Source organism: Calcarisporiella thermophila, assembly GCF_041956535.1.
Source record: "Calcarisporiella thermophila strain CBS 279.70 unplaced genomic scaffold VTP21scaffold_6, whole genome shotgun sequence".
Classification (NCBI taxonomy): Eukaryota; Fungi; Calcarisporiellomycota; class Calcarisporiellomycetes; order Calcarisporiellales; family Calcarisporiellaceae; genus Calcarisporiella; species Calcarisporiella thermophila.
Genome location: NW_027192196.1, coordinates 327289 through 346407, shown reverse-complemented (window position 1 = coordinate 346407; position 19119 = coordinate 327289). Strand labels below are relative to the sequence as shown.

At 43.6% G+C, this 19119-nt stretch overlaps 11 protein-coding genes across 11 annotated transcripts; 6 read left to right on the top strand and 5 right to left on the bottom strand.

Moving 5' to 3' along the window:
- Positions 1–423: 423 nt before the first annotated feature.
- VTP21DRAFT_9852 (uncharacterized protein) lies at positions 424–2167 on the bottom strand (the record flags this gene model as incomplete). The annotated part of the gene is made up of 4 exons (XM_069400844.1): positions 424–1653; positions 1739–1808; positions 1873–1967; positions 2045–2167. 4 exons carry the CDS (start codon positions 2165–2167, stop codon positions 424–426), a joined length of 1518 nt encoding a protein of 505 aa, XP_069253578.1.
- Positions 2168–3540: 1373 nt separating this feature from the next.
- On the top strand, positions 3541–4478 carry VTP21DRAFT_9851 (uncharacterized protein; the record flags this gene model as incomplete). The annotated part of the gene is made up of 4 exons (XM_069400843.1): positions 3541–3878; positions 3941–3989; positions 4063–4348; positions 4411–4478. The coding sequence occupies 4 exons, from the start codon at positions 3541–3543 to the stop codon at positions 4476–4478; spliced, it is 741 nt and encodes a 246-aa protein (XP_069253577.1).
- A 288-nt stretch (positions 4479–4766) lies between these two features.
- VTP21DRAFT_9850 (uncharacterized protein) lies at positions 4767–5519 on the top strand (the record flags this gene model as incomplete). The annotated part of the gene is made up of 3 exons (XM_069400842.1): positions 4767–4934; positions 5003–5250; positions 5333–5519. The coding sequence occupies 3 exons, from the start codon at positions 4767–4769 to the stop codon at positions 5517–5519; spliced, it is 603 nt and encodes a 200-aa protein (XP_069253576.1).
- A 202-nt stretch (positions 5520–5721) lies between these two features.
- Positions 5722–6940, top strand: VTP21DRAFT_9849 (uncharacterized protein; the record flags this gene model as incomplete). The annotated part of the gene is made up of 2 exons (XM_069400840.1): positions 5722–5821; positions 5880–6940. 2 exons carry the CDS (start codon positions 5722–5724, stop codon positions 6938–6940), a joined length of 1161 nt encoding a protein of 386 aa, XP_069253575.1.
- A 95-nt stretch (positions 6941–7035) lies between these two features.
- Positions 7036–8075, bottom strand: VTP21DRAFT_9848 (uncharacterized protein; the record flags this gene model as incomplete). Its single annotated transcript, XM_069400839.1, has 3 exons — positions 7036–7251; positions 7310–7828; positions 7911–8075. The coding sequence occupies 3 exons, from the start codon at positions 8073–8075 to the stop codon at positions 7036–7038; spliced, it is 900 nt and encodes a 299-aa protein (XP_069253574.1).
- A 132-nt stretch (positions 8076–8207) lies between these two features.
- Positions 8208–9076, top strand: VTP21DRAFT_9847 (uncharacterized protein; the record flags this gene model as incomplete). The annotated part of the gene is made up of 3 exons (XM_069400838.1): positions 8208–8432; positions 8507–8656; positions 8720–9076. 3 exons carry the CDS (start codon positions 8208–8210, stop codon positions 9074–9076), a joined length of 732 nt encoding a protein of 243 aa, XP_069253573.1.
- A 169-nt stretch (positions 9077–9245) lies between these two features.
- Positions 9246–10102, bottom strand: VTP21DRAFT_9846 (uncharacterized protein; the record flags this gene model as incomplete). The annotated part of the gene is made up of 3 exons (XM_069400837.1): positions 9246–9475; positions 9544–9661; positions 9719–10102. 3 exons carry the CDS (start codon positions 10100–10102, stop codon positions 9246–9248), a joined length of 732 nt encoding a protein of 243 aa, XP_069253572.1.
- A 624-nt stretch (positions 10103–10726) lies between these two features.
- On the top strand, positions 10727–12154 carry VTP21DRAFT_9845 (uncharacterized protein; the record flags this gene model as incomplete). Its single annotated transcript, XM_069400836.1, has 8 exons — positions 10727–10814; positions 10905–11002; positions 11079–11106; positions 11183–11283; positions 11354–11510; positions 11579–11633; positions 11697–11901; positions 11975–12154. 8 exons carry the CDS (start codon positions 10727–10729, stop codon positions 12152–12154), a joined length of 912 nt encoding a protein of 303 aa, XP_069253571.1.
- Positions 12155–12529: 375 nt separating this feature from the next.
- On the bottom strand, positions 12530–13149 carry VTP21DRAFT_9844 (uncharacterized protein; the record flags this gene model as incomplete). Its single annotated transcript, XM_069400835.1, has 4 exons — positions 12530–12675; positions 12738–12854; positions 12924–13007; positions 13068–13149. 4 exons carry the CDS (start codon positions 13147–13149, stop codon positions 12530–12532), a joined length of 429 nt encoding a protein of 142 aa, XP_069253570.1.
- A 192-nt stretch (positions 13150–13341) lies between these two features.
- VTP21DRAFT_9843 (uncharacterized protein) lies at positions 13342–14109 on the top strand (the record flags this gene model as incomplete). The annotated part of the gene is made up of 1 exon (XM_069400834.1): positions 13342–14109. The coding sequence occupies one exon, from the start codon at positions 13342–13344 to the stop codon at positions 14107–14109; it is 768 nt and encodes a 255-aa protein (XP_069253569.1).
- A 276-nt stretch (positions 14110–14385) lies between these two features.
- On the bottom strand, positions 14386–18433 carry VTP21DRAFT_9842 (uncharacterized protein; the record flags this gene model as incomplete). Its single annotated transcript, XM_069400833.1, has 4 exons — positions 14386–15692; positions 15760–16528; positions 16617–18164; positions 18224–18433. The coding sequence occupies 4 exons, from the start codon at positions 18431–18433 to the stop codon at positions 14386–14388; spliced, it is 3834 nt and encodes a 1277-aa protein (XP_069253568.1).
- Positions 18434–19119: the final 686 nt, after the last annotated feature.

Here is a 19119-nt window from a genome sequence, read left to right as displayed (position 1 = left end):
TCACCATATCCATTTTCTGACAACTTTGTAATATTTTATTACCTGACTAGTCACTTTTTCACCTCCTGTTTTCTGTTAAAATAGTCAACCCATTTCTCTAAGAGTTTTGACTAAAAAAAAAAAAGAACTATATTATTCAGCCAAAGGCCTGCCTCCCTACTAAATTCATAGCCGTCAGTAACTATAAATTGTTGGCAGTTCAAATTTGAGAAGTTCGTGCATTAAATTGAATATCGCTTTATTAGCATAGTAGTATGTAGGCGAGAGATGGGTTCTGAAATGAATCATACAAGACAAAGAATACAACAAATCGGGATAGCAGGATTTGCTTAATGAATGGAGAGTTGGATAAGTAATAGTAAAAATTCATGATTCAGATGGATAAAATACGTGTACTGTATGCTGCGGGAAGAAGCTGTCAAGCTAAAATGAGTTTCTCCTCGCCCCAAGCGCACGCCTACTCTCATTCTTGCCGGCCAGACATTTTGCCATCCCGAGAAACACAAAAGGTCGCGAAGGAAGAGTAGGTTGTGTGGATGGCTTTGAACTTGTTTTAGCCTGTAAACCCCCAAAGGATTTACGGTTTCGAGACAAACGTGGAGAAATCCTCTGTCTGGTTCCTTTCCGTTGCGCAAAAGGCTTTCCCGGTGAATATCCAGTCGTACGCGGATAACCGCTCTCGAGCGTGTGGGCTGGCTTTACTTCTGTTGATACCCCCGAGGTTTCTTTCGCCGATACGTTCCCCTGATTTACGCTTCTTGCTCTATTTTGCCCTGACGCCATTCTTTCATTTGTAATGAAGCTCGAGGTTCGGGTACGCCAACGTAGCTCTTGAACAGTCGAAAGTGATTTTCTCTCACATATCCGCGCATGCTCCTCATTATCGTCCAGCTCTCTTACCCGCTTATCTCCATGCCTGGCCTCCTGCTCACCGCTAAAAAGTCTGTCGACTGAGCCACGAGCATGTAGTTTAGCCATGTCGACCATCCAGGCTTGGAGAAGCATGCGCCCCAAAAACCAGATCGTGATCCAAGAGAAGAGGGTAATGGTTGTGCGCATGAGATTATCTTCACCTGCCTTGTGGCAGGTGCCGTCTGTGGTGTAGGCTCTATGGCGCTGAATTCGGGGCTGCAAGCAGACTTTTTTGTTATAAGATCGCTTAGGCGATGGTCCAAAGGGGTCGATGGGTTCCTTGTTAGTCACGATGTTTGCATCACCGCGAGCTCCAATACGTCTGTGCTGGCGGGAGGAGGTTGGGGAGGAAGAGAGCTCATTTGCAAGAGAGTCTATTTTCCTAAGCGAAGAATCCACTCGGTCAATAGATTGTACTAAATTCTCTCGCATCTCACCAATATCTAGCCTCTCTCTCTCCTCTTGAAGTGCTATGTCCTTCTCATTTCCCGTATCCTCTATTGAACTCCCCTGCATCTCCTGAAGTTGGTGAGGTGACGACGACGAACTAAGGTGCACCGTAGTGGGTGAAGCAATTGCATCATTAGCATCAATTATAAGCGTGCTAAGTTTTGAAAGAATTCGAGCATAGGCTTCATCTTCCTCCTGGGGGTCAAAGCAAAAATCTTTCTCTTCAGAGCCGGGCAAAAAGGAGTGAGTATATATAACGGCCGATGAATCCAGAGCGTTATCAGCAGATACCTTCAAATAACAAATAAAGCGATGAGTTTCAACATAATTTCAACGTAGTCAAACATTTCGAAGAAAGCTAATAATTTTTGGATACCTCCGACTTTCGTATCATCTCGATGTTATTGCTCTCGCGGGTTTCCATTTTTCCCAGTGCGTTGTGAATGCTATTGTAATTAGTAGGTTTAAATTGCACTGCTTGCTACCATACGAAACATAGCGTCCACTCACCTCGACAATTGAGTTCGCAGGTCACCCATAGCAAAAGTCTGGCTCTCGATTGTGGTGTGAATGTTGGATACAAGAAGCCCAATTTGATCCATTTTCTGATTTGTATTTACACGGGTTTAGTTTCTATAATCGCTTAATGCGCCCACCACCTTGTAAACTTGTATCGACTTACATTTTCCAGGATGTTGGTCGCGTTTTTCTGCTCCATCGATATGGGCGTATAAGGCGGCGGCGGCTCCACCTCTTTGCTCTCGGACACCAAAACAGCGGTGCGCTGACGCTTTGACACATGCATTACTTCAGTGTTTGTAGCAGGAAGGAATGCAAATCAAGATGGCGCAGGGGAAGGGGATGGGCGAAGAGGATGGGGAGAGAGCTGAGTATGATAGTGGTTCGACTGAGAACGGCGAAGGAACGGGGAGACACGTTCTTATTGTTTTTTCGGGTCCGCCAGTTGATGATTTGGCACGTTGCATTCCTTTTTGATATCGACGTATCAAACGCGTAAAATTTCCACTTTTCATTTCCAACCGTTCCAACTCTTATTGCATGCAGATCCCAAAAGGAACTACGAGCTACGGCGGCATATCTCTCGAGAGCACCCAGTGACGTATCTAATCCACTATGTGGTCCCCTCTGCTGGCTCGATGTAAAGAGGGCCGATAATGCTTTTCAGCCATTCTCAGAACCCCTCCCCGCTTTTTCATTTTGGTCTTCAAAGGCATGCTTGACGACCAAGTGTGTAATTTAGTTAATGGCCGATTAAGCATCTTTGCTTTTTGAGACGGTTTTCTTTACTTGCTGAGTTTCTTAACCTTCCAAGATGTACGCTTGTAAAAAAAATTACGGGTTGAAATAGATTGAAAAAATATCTGTATAGTCCGCAGGTACTTGCATATGCCTCTTTCATATCGATTCCACTATTTTCCTTATATTTCCTCATTTAACATGAAAAAAAGAATAAAAACGCCATTTCGAGAAAGTAGCATTAATAGATTACTAACAACATACGGGCATTGTTTTGAATGCACCCATTGATGATGAAAGTAACGAGTCCATACTCGATAATCAGGCCTATTTTCACGGTCTAATAACATGGAGAAGCGCTCATGGCGGAGAAAGAAAAAACATCGCATTTGTGATAAATTATCATTCAACGCTGACTGGATTCTACAAGCATTGATGGTCAGACTTCTGCTTTAATATATTTGAACAATCCCTTACTAACTGGTTGCAACAGTAATAAGTGGTAAGACGCGTTGGAGAGAATTAAGATTCTGTTAGCCGAATTCCATATTGAAGCAGATTCCGGTGGCTCAAAGAGTAGCCTATATCAGCAGCACCGACAAACTATTTCAGGCTTGCATGCTCCACAATATAGATTGGTGGCTGGGGTGATAACAAATGCTGGAAAAAGTTGGACCGGATATTGCGATCCCTATAATTGGAAAAGTTGGAGGCTGTTCTGTTTCTGAGATCCAAGAGTCTAGGGGTGAGGATCTTGAAGCTTGCATCTCCGAATTGAAGCCGTGCTACCTCCATGGACGATGGCTGAGTGTCGCGTGAAATTTTCGGCTAATAGTAGAATATGGAAACGCTAGCTTTGCAACTTGGTATCCTTTATCTCTCTTTGCCACCAGCCATTGCCGCCTTTCCACCCGCAAAAATATGCCCGTTTCTATTCCCACCCCATGCATTGTAGATGCTCATCCTCCGTCTGCTCCTAATTTCTCCGCATCCCGCTCCCCTCGCTATCCTTCGCCAGAATCTGCGGGACGAAAATTGGCCGACCTTTTGGCTTATTATCGGCGCCGTCCTAATAGCATTGTTTTGGCCTTGAATCCGGAATCCCTTCCGCTTGCAACTACAGTAGCGGGGAAATTGGAATTGAAGACCAATTTGATGTTGGTGCGCTTTCTCGAATCACATAGTGGGATTACCTTAGGTGCAGTTGGGCAAGTTGTAGGAAGAGAGGATGAAATGATTCTTAAGGAAGAGATTGCAAAGTGAGATTATCTATTATATTTTGATATAATAATACGGATTGTTGACGTTACTATGTATCTAGGGGTATTGGGTTAGAGGGGACTGAACTTGAATTTCATATAGCTGATCAAGTAGTTTTGTTACTAGCGCAATAGTGTTTTCCATATCTCTTTAATTTTGGTTACTTTAATTCTGAATTTATAGCGCGCCACACTTCGTGATATGCACTCATTCTACTTAACTCTTATCCCATCTCAATCGACTCCAACTCAGTCACACGATTCAACCATCCTACTACTCACCAATGGCATCCGCCGTGAATCGGAAGTTAGAGCCGCTCTCTCCATCCTCCGCCGGTCGAATATGGTGGGACGTGTAATAATAGCAAGTCCGGTCGTGGGCATTGACTGTAAGTTGAGCATCTTAAAGGAAAAAGGCGTGGAAATTGTAGCTCTTGTGACACCGAGTGCAAGGAATTTAGGAACAATGGGTAAACTCTTGGTATTCGCTTTATGAACTTGATCTGAATGCTCACCTTTGCGTTTTCACTAGTCGATTGGTATGAAAGAGCGTCGGATTTTCCCCCAGAGACTTATTTACCATTACTCAATCTTTTGTGAATCTCCGTATATATTTCAATATAAGCATCATAAATTTTATGTAACTTTGCCATTTTCCAAGAAAATCTCAATATCATGGAGTCATATTAATTGGAACTTTTAGAAATTACATCCCCATAAAATTCGACGTCTCAAATCACTTTTCATGACCGTATTTTTTTCACTCACTTGACATTTCAACTGACAGTCACTCTCTGTGACCCGAGGACAAGAATCCCTATTCTTTTATAAAACCGAATTGATTCATGAGGATGTAGCGCTATAAATTATCACTGATTCTTCAGAATAATGGAATCTTCTCTACCCCCAGAGTTAATCTTCCACATACTTTTTAATCTTGGCCCGCTCGATGCGTGGAAGATGCGCGGAGTGTGCAGAAGATGGAGAGAGGTTGCAGAACAAGTGGTAGTCTCTGGCATCAGGCAGATGTTAACCAAGGGTGAGATAGGTGTTGAGGTAAACATCAATAACTGCTTTAGCGTTCCTTTTCATCCATAGGCTTAGCTAATAAAATGTCTTATCAGCTTATGATTTTAACACGTGTTCATTACATGGAGATGCGAGCACTTCCCCCTATTGAATATATCTATTCCGATACCTCTGTACGTTTTCGGCTCGGAGCGCGTGAAAATACGCTGGGGAATACGGCCCATTTCGTGCATTGTCACCCCGACACACACCTATATAGGGGAAAGCAATGGTGCTACATCGACATTGCCGTTAAATCACAGTGTAAAACTCCTACATGGTCCAGAATTATTGTGCGAAGAAGGTGCATACCCATTTTTTTTTGTATATAACATCAGTTTGCTATATTGATATTAATCCATTCTTCAATGTTTGCGCTATTTTAGAATACGAAGGAATATGCCGCCGCCACCGGATGAAGAGCTTGGTTGTACTAAAAGCATGACATGGGGCTTTTACGAGGACGTTAAGCTGGGCTATCGCATGCTATCAGTCCATGGCGAGTTGGGCGTAGAATTTCTATGGCTAGATGTTCCTGTTTCGGAGCTCTTGCGGTCATGCCATAGGCTCTAGAATGATCTATACAGAATAGACAGCGTGTAGCGTTTTAACCCTTCTTTTTATGACACTCATATTGCTATTCACCTACCTTTAATACATTCGCAATATATACATAAAGCCCATAATTTAAATATATTGATATTATCGGAATTTATAAATACAGTGGGGTTAAGTCACACCCATTGAACGCGCAAACAACGTGGTGGTATTCGAAATGTCAGAGATAAATAGATATCTTACCTCAATACGTTCAAGACTCCAGCAGCCCGAAAGCAATGTTACTGCCGTTGTATGCGTCGGCAATGAATCTGCTGGTGCGTTCGTAATGGCTCTCATTGGCTATTATTGACGCGTCTAATTGTCTGCTTATAGATCTCGATTCGATGATATCCTCTCTTGGCTTTGCTTATCTCTCCAGTAGGTTTCCTGACTGTTCATGCTCTGCCATTAGTGAAGCTCTGTATATCCCTGTTGTAAGCATACCTCGTGCTGACGTACTGCTTCGCCCTGAATGCGTCCACGTACTTCAACCTTATCTGCAGTCCCTCTTCACGCTGGACGACCTTGGGCTTATACCCTCTAACCCATACACTGTACTTCTGGACCACAATCGTGACAATAACATAATCAATGGCAGAGTAGTTGGAATTCTGGATCATCACGTAGATGAAGGCCTTTATCTTGATGTGTCCTTGCGTAGAATTGAGATGGTGGGGAGCTGTGTGACACTCGTTGTCCTACAATTCTTGGAACGATGGAAAATGCAGATGGATAATGAGTGGAGCAAAGAATTGGCAAAGCTTATGTTAGCGCCTCTTCTCGTCGACACGGTTAATCTTGAACCCAAGTTCGGTAGAGCAACATCTCTCGACCAACAAGCGGCCGATTTCCTTTTCTCGATCCTTTTGGGATCTGCCCCTATGGAAGAGAAAAAACTAGTAGCCATTGACACGTATTCTGATTTACAAAAAGCCAGGTTGAAAGTCGACCACTTATCGACCTGGGATCTTTTAAGGAAAGATTATAAGCAGTGGGATGTTGAGGGAGTGGGGATTTCAAGTGTCAGTTGGGACCTTACCGCGTGGACGTTGCGAGATGGGTGCGAAAGTGTGGTAACCAGTATTGAATCTTACGCTTTTTCTCGCCATCTGCGCTTATACCTAGCGATGACGGCCTGCGAGAAAGATGGTGTGTTCCAGCGGGAGTTGGTGGTGTTCCCTATAGAATCGGAAATGGACGGGGTGCTGGAGCGTTTGGAAGAAAAAGCAGAATTGGATCTCACAAGTGAAGGGTACGAAGAGCTGAACCAGGCGGCACAACAGGTGATGACGGGGAAGACCGGCAGGATGAAGTTCTATCGCCAAAGGAATATTAAGACCTCACGCAAACAGTTGTGGCCGCTTGTACAGAGTTTAATTCAAAGTGGAATATAAATATATAATTATATATTTATTGTCTTTAAGGAGAAAGGGATTCTATATTAAGCCAAGCTACTGGAAACTTGTCTACGGTTCACAGCTATAGTAGCTCACCATTGAGCGAGCTTTGTCCAAAAAGCATCCCCATCCAAGTTTGTTAATTCTTGTATCACTGTCTTTCCCTCCTTGTTCAGATTGAGATAATGGATTGAATTGATACCCATTTCCTTGAGGTACGTGAAAAGTTTATCATAGTGCATGCCGACATCTCCTGGTCCATGCGAGTCGTCTGATATCGTTATCCTACCTCCCTTTTCGAGAATACACTGGTTGTTCCCAGATATTAGAAACTAGCGATATAGTTGGCGTAGGATGGGTGGTTACCTTTAGTACGTCTCGGAAGGGATATGCATCTGGTAAACCCTTTTTCCATGCTCTCGAATTAATTTCAAAGATGCCGCCATATCCTATGACAAAATCGATATTTCTCTCCACCCTTTTCCAATTCTCTTCCTCAAATCTCCAATGACTCCGCCAAAGCCGCACTAGATCAATGTGTCCTACTACCAAGGGACGTGTATGGTATAGCATTTCATATTGAGCATCAAAGTAAGCAGCTATCAGCTTCTCGTTGTCGTGGTCAAACGCTTGGAGACAGCGCTCAAAGGTGTCAAGGTCAAAATCTAGAGGGATCTCCTGAATATGGTGAACCGAACCAACAAGATAATCAAGGGAGTACACATGTTTGAGATGGTTACTCTTTTTTGCATCTTCTGGGACGATATATTCTGTCTCGGCTCCAATTAGAAGCGTAATTTTCTCTCTATACTTATCGCGAAGACGACGGGCCTCCGTCACAAATTCCTCAAAGGTTTTCTCCAAGTCTTCTACCGTCATATCAGCCTACGCCAGCAATTAACGCAAATCGATGTGTTATTAATCAAGTCGAACATAGAAATGGTTGCTGCAAAATGAGTAAAAGTACCTCAACCTCCTCAGGATAAAGGTCGCAGGTCCGGTAGCGTGGTACATGCTCTGTCAAGCCATAGACGCGGAATCCTTTTTGGATAGCTGCAAGAACTACCTCCTCGAGAGTGCCTTTGGCATGCCGGCAGAATTGGCCGGAATGACTATGGAATGAAAAAGGCATTTTCTAAATATTGTTCGTTATAATATTTCACAATTTCGTTCTCTATGGATTTGGCCTTGGGCCAAGCCACGAGATTTTTTTTAAGAAAATGAACCTATTTTGTTTTCACTTCACAGTATTAATTCGAAGACCATGACAGACAAGAAAGATTATACAAAAATCGTGTTACCAGGCGATACTCTTCCCACTACTCTTCGGCCCGATGACGACGCAATGGAAGACGATTCAGAAGAGAAAGTTGTACGGCTAGGTCCTGGTCTTTTACAAAACCAGGAACAAATAATTGCTATCAAGGCCGGCGTACTGCATCACCGAGAAGCTGGGAATCGGTGGTGGCTGGACAACAATCAGAAACGGGTGAGACTCCAGACAGATTGGCTATGACATATTTTATGAAATATAATAGAGTTCTTTTAATTTTCCTTCTTAAGTATGTTCCATCCGTGGGGGAAAGTGTAATAGGTGTAGTCACAGCACGCTTAAGCGATTACTACAAGGTTGACATTGGCTCCGCGCACCAGGCACTGCTTCCTGTGCTAGCCTTTGAGGGTGCAACCAAAAGAAATCGGCCCAATTTAAAGGTGATATCACACAATATACTTTGCAGAAGATTTTATTAAACATATGTGCTCATTGGCTATTAGGTGGGCTCACTTCTCTATGCTCGCGTATCCCTGGCCAACAAACATATGGAGCCAGAGCTTGAATGTATAAATCCGCAAACACAGCGTGCTGATGGCTATGGAGAACTCAAGGACGGATTCGTGATCCATTGCTCCCTCGGTCTATGCCGTCGCCTCTTAGACCCCGAAACCCCCATTCTTAACGCACTTGCTCCTCACTTTCCCTTTGAAATAGCAGTAGGGATCAACGGGAGAGTCTGGATCAATACCGCATCCCCAAAACATACAGTGCTGCTGGCGAATGCGGTACGGAATTCCGAATATTTGAGCCGGAAAGAATGTCAGGAAATGGTGAGGGAACTTATCAATAGAATGTGAAAATATTTAGAGTTCTTTTATGTGTAAATAATATAAAAGCCATTGCTTCTCATACCAAGCACGACTCTTTTTAATTTTGTCAAAACTATAAATACGGCTCCACTGCCCTTTACAAAAAGAACACGCACCAATAATATTACAATGTATGATTGCTGAAGCATTCGGATGGCTATCGGCCCTCCGAACGTACCCAGGTCGGTGTTGGAACAGGCAGCAAATGCTTATGCGAGATTACCTCTTTCTTTCCAGGTGGGGTCGAGGAAGTAGATGCGGACGATATTAATGAAAGCTTGCGTGTCTGAGCAAGTTCATTCTCGAGAGCAGAACCGCGATGCAGGCGGAATTGTATACAGGACTTGTAGGAACCCTTTGTTTCCTCCGTGGTAAATGTTTCCACTTCTGTAAAATCATGATTAGTGTTATGTCTGCTAATTCTATCATATTCCTCCTATGCATCAGATACTTGCCATGATGATACGCTATATCAGCTATTTGAAGCATGGTAACGATAGAGACAACTACCGCAATTCCCTGATCAACACCAACGAGCACGACCTCCTCGAATTGCTTTAATGATCTCTCGACCTGATAAAACAGAGACATTAATCTAAAATTTAAGATTAGGGTTGATCGGATAAGTACCCAGCCTACAAACACATCATTTCCGTTAACCACCACAGTTTTCCCCGTTCCCCCTTCTTCTACAACGGAACGGAGCGGCTCAATTGCGCTCTCGATACAAATGAATTGTGTGGGTGCATATGGATCTTCTGTTTTCCTTTGGGAACCTGGAGAAGATATAGGGCGTTGATTGCGAGGTTTAGAGGATCGAGGTCTTGATGTTGGACTCGAATCAGCAGGCGGTTGTGTTTTTGTTCCACGTCGTGGTTGACGTCGTTTGTCACTAGAATTTGAGGAGCTGGCATTCTTAGGAGAAGAGTGTGTGGGGTGTTTCTGTGTTGGCGTGTGTGATGAATGCGGTGAATGTGTAGCGGTGTTTGAGGGGACTTCGAGTGTGGAAGCCATGGCTGAAAGCTCTGTTGTATATTCTATTTAATGTATACGATCAAGAAGGGGATATATGCAGGAGCAATGATTGTCAAGATTGAATAGTTTTCTCTATGACCAGAAATATAAGGTGTGGCTTGGAAATTCTAGTACTCAATGATACTTTTTTATATTATCATAAAATGATGAGAGTAGGAGAAAAGTGAAGCAGATGAAGAGCTACCCTTTGGTTTAGCCTATGCTCTCTGAAATGTTGCCATTGAAAATTTTATATTGGGTTATTAGGCCGTGTTTTTGAAACGCAAAGAGTTGGAAACTTTACTTTTTTGAAGGTGATATGATAGATATTGATTGTTAAGCATTCATTCAAATAAGTTAAAGTCAACGGAGATTTGGATTTGAGTCTAATGGACTTGGTAAACACGCTTTTAAAAATTATTGAATCAATTAGTGAGCCGACATCTTTTTTTTCTTGGTATTACCTGGAATTTATCAGTCTTCTGTCGAATTTCATACGTAGAAGTAGTCAATATTAGAGTAAATTATTGATTCAAATTTGAGATTTTAACAAAGTTGCCCCACTATCAATTTCTGGCCGTGGATTTGCTGTTCATTTTTGGCTCCTCAAAAGTCATTATAACCATGCGGGAAATGTATTCTGGCCAAATGCCACGACCAGTTCCCTCGCTTACCAAACTGTGTCAAAATGCAATTATTAAGAATTTAGATAGTAAGTTTGCTTAGAAAGCAACATTTCACTTGAAACTGATGTATATATAGAAATTGCAATATATCACTACCTAACTACCCTCTTAAATAGTGCTCTCCGATGTAGGTGATGTGCCATGGCGACTGTTGGAGCCGATACTCAAGATGGCTACACCGCGCCAGCTTACAATTATTGAGCAACATAACAAGGTTTTTATTTTGATTTCGATTAAATGGTGCTCCTGGCTTTTTCCATAATATGAGCTCACCCTCCAATGAATTGTAGGAAAGGTTTAAACCCGCAGATACTGATTGTATGTTTGTATTTTACCCATTCTTCCTAGTGTTCGGTGGTAATGAGAAAACTCACTCTTTCTACTTTCACATCAGATTTGTGGGAAAAACACTGCTTAGAGAATTTTCGTGAGGTGCGGGAAAAATACATTCGTGGAGAATTGGGGAAAATTTCGTCTTGGCGCAAGTTATTCCTGGTAATTGAAAAGCCTTACTATATAAATAAGAATGGACTTCAATTGACAGCATCTCTATTGGATTCTGAAGTCTTGCGAGAATGAAAAAGAAAAGAAAATGCAGGAAGTGGGTGCAAAATTGCGTGACAAGTACAAAAAACTGGAGGAAGAACGTCGGCGGAAGCAGTTGAAAATCACTGCCAGCACGCCTAGTCTAATTCGAAAATCGGAAAAAGTGATTAGCAAAGGTAATTGTTCTTGACTTTTTGTCTTTATCGGCGTGTCCTTAATTGTTATATTTCTACGTTTCTATAAGCCCAACCAAAGCCAAAATCACTAATGGACAAGGCTCGAAGGGAAGCCAAGAAGATGTAATCATAAAGAACATTTCTTTGGCTCAACGGGATGCTATCTCATACTCTGTTTATATATAGTTGTGGGAGCTTCTGGACCCCTCAGCCTCGATCTCCCGCTTGCTCTTCTTCTTCTCCTGCATACTCCTTTTCATCCACTTCTGCCAAAATCTCCTCTCCCGTCTCTACGTCTATCATCCGGCTAAAACCACAGAGCAATCAAGGCTCCATGAATAACATCACTGTAAGACCAGCACACAGTACATCAAAAAGGAGTAGCGAATCGGTATATCAAGCTGGATTTCGCTCTTCGCGAGCATTCGCTGATTATCTCACTGATTCAACCAAATCCACTGTAGGGAAATTCAAGAAAGAGTGTCGTGCGTGTTGATCTTGCTACCCTCTATCCGAATGGTTCCGTCCCGTGGTTCCCATCGTCTCCATCAATATCCTCAACTTCGCCTCCTTCAAAGGTAGAAAAGAGGCATGGGAAGGAGGAGGAAAAGTTACTTGAGAAGCGAGTACGGGTTTTTCAATAGGTCTAGAAAGTGTGAGGTATTACTGTAAATTTTTTCCTTTACAATTTTTCTTTGAACTTGTTGAAATTCATAGATGCTTATTTCATTCCCCTACATTATTTACTCTTTATTTCACGCTTCTTGTGAATATATTGTTGAAGTTGCGACTAAATTAACAAATATCAATTGCATATTGCATATACCTCCATTACATACAATAATACGAGAAGAGCTTCAGTGGATTCAGATTTTCTGGCCAAAACTTTCCAGTTTGATTAAGGTTCACTTATGCACTATAGGTCCCTATCCACATCTCTAGTTTTTAATGAGGGATACAAATACATATTGTACAAATAATTTAACAGCATTCTGCCCGAGGAATCGAAAGGCGGAGACCTAGCGCGAGTCTAAATGGATTTTTTCCACCATTAGTTCTGCCATTTCTCGTTCACCCACAGCCTTTTCCTCTGCACAGCATAGGCTATCTGCAATATAACATGCTAAGATATGTTTGCACATGAGGACATTGCGCTGGCATATTGCTTATAAATAAGCTGAGTTAAGAAAGAGCCAGTCAATGAAATGGTTAACCATGGCTATTTACCAGAAGCTAAGAATCCTGGGCAAGTACAATATCGTGTATCAAGCATACAAAAATAAAGCGCTTTTTGTGAATGAACTTGAAAAATTTGGCGGCCTGAAGGTGAATGGAGTTTTGACACTGGATTTCAAGATAGAGGATCAAATTATTAACTAAATATATTCAATTCAACTCAATTGGAGAACGTACCTTGTTTCTTGTCGAGGATATCAAGAGCAGCGATGCTTGGGCGGCGAAAGAGGAGAAAGAGGGATAGGTAATGCTGCCTTGTCACTACCAAGAAATCGTTAGTAAAAATGGGTAAAGTTTAAGGAGAAAAATGTTAAGATTTACATTGTCTAGTAGAGCGTATATCATCTAAAATCGTAGTGAAAAGTGTTTCCGAGTCCAACGGATTCTGCACAGAAGGCATCATATTCCTCCACCTACAATATCCTACTTTGTGAGCAATTTCTATTTTATCCTCTTTAAGAACAGTCACGCTCTCCAAGTCACAATCCATCACACCGAATCTAGCATTTCCTAGAGTATTGTATTAAAATATTTGCCTCCATTGTCACCTTCTTCCTAGAAAATTGGGCTTGCACAGTGACCATTTAGTGACATCATGAGCTCAGAATCAAAGAATTTGGGAGCAGATGGCCCCAAAAGCAGGGAGGAGCTGAAACAACATAAGAAAGAATTGAAGAAAATGCGCCAGATCCGGAAACAAGCGAGACGTGTCAATACATTGCAGTCGCGACTTGCACTTGCTCAACAGCTCACCAAAGCAGTCGCTGCCTCATCTACACAACGGCAACCTGTCGTAATCTCTATTGATATTGAATCCTGGGAACAAGACCATTCTCTTGTTACCGAATTCGGATGGTCCATATACAACCCACATAGCCCCATACCGACGTATTGCTTCATGGATCGTCATTTTGTGGTTGCAGAGTACAAAACATTGCGAAATGGTCGGTGGGTTGCAGACAACAAGTATCAGTTTAGGTTTGGGACTTCCGTTGTCGCACCGTTGCGAATAGTTATTCAAGAGCTAGAGCGGGATTTCGAAGCATTTTCTCTTGGAGGGCAAGTGCCTGTCATTTTGGTAGGCCATGATATAACGGGGGACCTAAAGTACATGGAAAATGTGGGCGTGATATTGCCTGCTAAACCATGCTGGGATAATCCAAGGGGGACAGGAGATGAACTCATTTGCTTCGATACTGCTGATCTATTCTCTGCCTGGAGGAACCGATTTGGCCATGGCCGCATCTCGCTTATCAATATGCTCCAAGAATTGGGGCTTGAGGAAGTTTCTTATCTCCATAATGCGGGAAACGATGCACACTATACCCTTGAGGCATTCTTAAGGATGTGCGGCGTGTTTTGATCTCGTTTTGGTGTAATGTCTAGCAACTTGTTTTATTGACCACTACCATGGTTTTTTTTTTTTGCATTTGACTGTGTCAATATTGTTATACATATCATCTTGCAGCTTTTTAACTATTAACTATTATAGAGAATAAGGTGTATTATTAAAGACACTGTACAAAAGCTGGTTAAGAAGTTGGCCGTGGAAACACGTGAAGAAAAAGTATAAAGCGTCTGTAGGAAACAAAAAAAAAGCAATAGATATAAAAAATGGGTGGAATCGAGAGAGGTCTAATTACAGCTCGTTTTCATCCTCTTCGTCCTCCTCATCTATTAGCATTCCTCTTCTCCCCAAGCTTGGCCAATCGGCCATCCTCGCATAGTCCTCATCCGCGAGAACTCCAATTCCTCCTTCCCCGCCCCACCAACTTAACAACACCGGCAAGAGCACCAGTCCATGCAGTGCACCAACCACCACGATAGTCAAGTACATCCTGAAGTAGAACACCTCAAATATCTTTGACCGTGTGAACGCCAGGACTATCACCCCGGAAAATTTGGTCAGTGTGATGCCAGAAAAGACCGAGCTGCCAACATCAATGAGGGCTTTAAACGCGCGCTGGTCGCGATTGCCTGTGTTGACCACAAACGCTCTCGCGATGTGGCAACAAAACTCAACGCTAATCCCGACGCAAATCACCAAATTGACAAGGCTGACAGCGTTAAGCGGTACACCCCAGAGCACCATCACACCCAGAGTATCGGCGAGGATCATACACACCACGCCCATGACAACAAAGCCAGCATTTACATTGCCCAGCATTGCGGTGGTAATCAGGAAAATCGTGCCAATGGCCGTGCCCAGAATTTCTGCTGACATGCGAACAATATAACTATATTGTTCAAAGAAGACATAGTACACCGAGTAGGGGAAGACATCGGCGCCAGTACTCTTCGAGATATCGGCGGCGATCCGATGTGCGGCATGATACGCACCGATGTACTCGTGCTGTGCTCGGAGCGGTGTGTGATAGGTGCGGAAACTTGAGGCTTTGATGGTCGTGTGCTGAGGGTCCTTCACCACAGCATTTCCATAGGCTGCCTTTCCTGCCAGCGGGCATGTCTCGTCCGTTGGCGCCTCTAACCAGTAATCGAGATACATTAGGAACTCGTTGCCCTCCGGGAGCCCGTCCATGGTTATATTCCACACGGGCTGTCTGTTTGCGAAACAAACGTCACAAGAGGATTCATCCTCCTCGGGTGCACATAGCTCCTTGTGTGATCCGCCTTGGCTCTGTTTCTTAAATCTGCAACACATGTCAAGGGTCGGGTTGAGCCAGTGAAGGAAATCGTCGATCCACACCGAAGTTGGCTCAGCAATATAGGACAGATTGGGGCGCTTGCGCTCTTGCTCTAAAATATTTGCCAACGAGTACGGGTCACATGTGGAGAAACGACCACAGAGAGCCTGCTGGCCGGCACGAGACGTCGTATTCACATTCTGTGCAATAAAATAGACAGGTGGGCCAACCCGGAAATAGCTGTCCAGATTATTGAAGTAATCAACCAGATATGAATCACTTGGCAGCGCCAGGCGTTGCTCTATAATCAGAAACAGAGTCATGAGATGAACTTTAGGGGCGAAGCAAAAGGCCGTTAGCTAACTTACCAAGTCCAAGCTCAATTTTAGGCACAAGTGCCAATCCGATTAGGAAAAAGCCCAAAAACACTACTGCAATGCCAAGCTTCAGGGTGGGATGTAAAACCAGAGGCGCGTAGTATTTTCGTGTCCAACTTTGCAACAAGCCTTCAGCCTCTTCGTCTGGTTGGGACACATCATGCAGCCTCAGACAGGGGAAGCAGTCAATTCGATCGTCCTCTGCGCGCCGAGCATCCAAAACCAAAAATGCCACGAACATCGTCACCTGCAGCACGAAATCAATCCACACGGCAAGTGCGGCCACCGCGGCAAACGAGCTCACTGCGGGCATGGTCACCAAGCTCCCGAGGCCAAAGGCAATTGTTTCGCTTAATGCGCTCAACAATATACTTGGGCCCATCCTAGCAAGAGTTTTTGCCGCTCGTTCTTCAATGGCCTCTTCGTGTCGTCGACGCTCAAACTCATTACAAAGAATGAAAATATTATCCACTCCTACTGCCAGCGCTAAAAACGGTATCACTTCCGCGATGATCAGCGTCGTCTTTCGTCCGATCAGCGAGAAGACACCAACCGATGCGCATACCGAAGCAATAACGATAAATATGCCGCCAAGGGCAAGTAAAAACTTGGAATCGATGACCAGTCGTGTCGGGTATCGTAGAGAGGTAGAGAGTTTGCCTAGGGCAAGGGAAGCGTAAAGGAACATGACGAAATATGAAATAATAATAGTGAGTGCATCCGTATTGCTAGATTTGTTAAGTTCAATTTCGAGTGAAGACTAGTGATATACACAAATATAGAGATAGGTATTAGTATTCGCTTTTCTCGTCGGTAATAAAAATGGTGTGCAAGGAGGAATTGTTTACCTCGGTTGAAAAACTGATATGAACATCCGGCCATCCTTCCTTCGTCTCCGCCTCTTTCAAAAAAGCTATCATGGTCCGCTCCCATTCCGCCGCCCGTGCAATTTCAGTCGCATTCAACGAATTTCTCAGCACAAAGGTCGAAATTACTGCACGCGACTCCAAATAGTTATCATTTTCAAACCCGCCCAGTATCAGATCGGGCTTGAGTGGCTGCTGGAAATCAGGGAGACAATAAGTTGGCTGCTGTGCACACGACATTAAATCATCCCTCCAAGAGTCAGAGTTGAAATTGTCAGGATCCCCTTGCCAGTAACCAGTTACGGACTCAACCACGCAATTTGGGCCAGTGGGATGGAAACAAACATCTTGGAGGGTGTAGTTGTTGGGATGCGAGGGAAGTGTGCGGATCTTTTTCTCTAGCTCAAACAAATGCCTCAGGTTGGTTTCGGTGATGACTGTTGAGTTTGGTGTCTTCGAGGTGATAATCAGCTGGGTAGTTCGATAGAAGGGACCAAAATTCTCGTCGAAAAACGTTTTCTGTTGTAAAGAAGGAGAGTTGGGCGGCACCCATAAGTGCACTGGATCACGCTCAATCCCGAAACGCACCCACCCCACCGAGCAAAGTGATACAAATGCCAAGCTAATCAATATGGTGCAAATAGGGTGCTCGGCGCATACGTACCCGAGGCGATAAAACCAGTCTTGGATGACGGAGTTGAGCCAGTAGCGCTTAGGAAGACTATAGGGATCGACCAGCTGCGGACCTCGAATATCACCGGCATCCTCTTCATCGGAAAGTGCTACTGGCTCATAGGAATGACGGCGACGACCCATCCATCGGAGCCACCGCTCACGCTGTCGCCATAGCAATGCTACTACAACCCCAAAGAGTATCATTGCGTACAAAAGCAATAATCCAAACGACCAGCAACCAAAGGGGCCAACGAAACACTGCGGGGCTTCATCCGGGGTTGGGCTTAGTACGGGGCACACCTCAAGGCAATCAACGCAAGAGCACCGATAGCGCACGTCAACATCGCTACAACGTTTTGCCGGCTCGTCATAGGAGGTCATATTTTCCGTAGGAGAGGTGTCTGGGAAATTGATCTGGAAGGGAGAGCCGATCGGTGGTCGCTCCTGTCCCATGAATCTTAGCATCTCCTTATAATTTTTCGCGCCTCCTCCAATGAAATCCATCACATATCCATTCGTTGCTGGGAACTTGATCTCTTTACAGGAGTTGTAAAAACCGCCGCCAAATTCATCACCAACGTAGAAATCTACTGATGTCACAATTTCTTTCTTAGTACTTGGCGCGATGGCGGTGCTAGTAACATTGACAAAGCGCGATTGATTAGGAGAACAGGTGAAAGTGCACCAAAATTGAAGGAAATTGTTCCAGCATGCTGGGCACGTGCTAATTAGTGTATAAGCTTGCTTGGTTGATGCAATGAGATCATCCAGCTGGGCTTCATCGCAACAGACGCCATCATTCTGAAACTGCTCACCGCATGTCTCCACAAGCTTCGCTCGGAAGTCTTCGCTCGGCTATTTTTAAAAATCAGATTTCAACACTGCTAATCACAAAAGAATATATAATATATGACCTGAATAGCTGCTTCATTAACCGGGCAGTTAAGCTGCTTGCCAAAGAAACTCTTTGCGCCGCATTGTCCTCGCATCACACAGTAACCATTCTGATGAGTCTGTGCGTCGCTGAGTGTAGTCGAAAATATTAATAAAATAAGAAGGATGCATTGCAATGAAAATACAGCTCTCAATCGCGGAGCACTCATATTTACGTGCCGCGATTGCATTCTATGATGTGGGAGTGTGAAGAGTGTCTAAGAGATACTTAGTGCTTTATTAATCAGGAGAGAGTGAGATGCTTGTAACGCCGCCAAATTTTAATAAAATTTGAGACTGCTTTTATTTTAACCATCTCATGAAGTTTGACGAGAGGCATAACTCGATCAGCCAACTGTGACAGATAACAGAATTGCTTGCTATTCTAGCATGTGCAAAGCGTTTGTTTGAACTACAATTACCCGCATACTTTACCATGAAGATAGACAGGCCCTCCTATATAAGCACATTCCCGCTAGTATTGAATTGGACTCTAGAAGCTCGCTTGCTTGGCACGATTCGCTTTTTCTCTACAGGCTACGAAGATATTTGGTTTAATCAAGTGACCAAAAACCCTCGGTTGCTGGATTAGATTACGGCCATGACGAGGGGCTGTGTCTATTAAGTCGGTGATTGAATCTGCAATTTGCTCGCGGAATCAGAGAAAACATGCTTTAGAGTGTTTAGGATTGTTTGAAGTTGCATTCATGGTTCATTAAAACCCTCTTATACAGGCGCTTCCAATGCACTCTGCTACTATTTACTAGTATCGCAATCGATAGCCACATTGTACAGCCATTAATACTAAAGTATTCTCTTTGTTAGAATAAAAGGTCACAAATATTGGAGCTATCATCAAGTTTATATTGATTTCGCA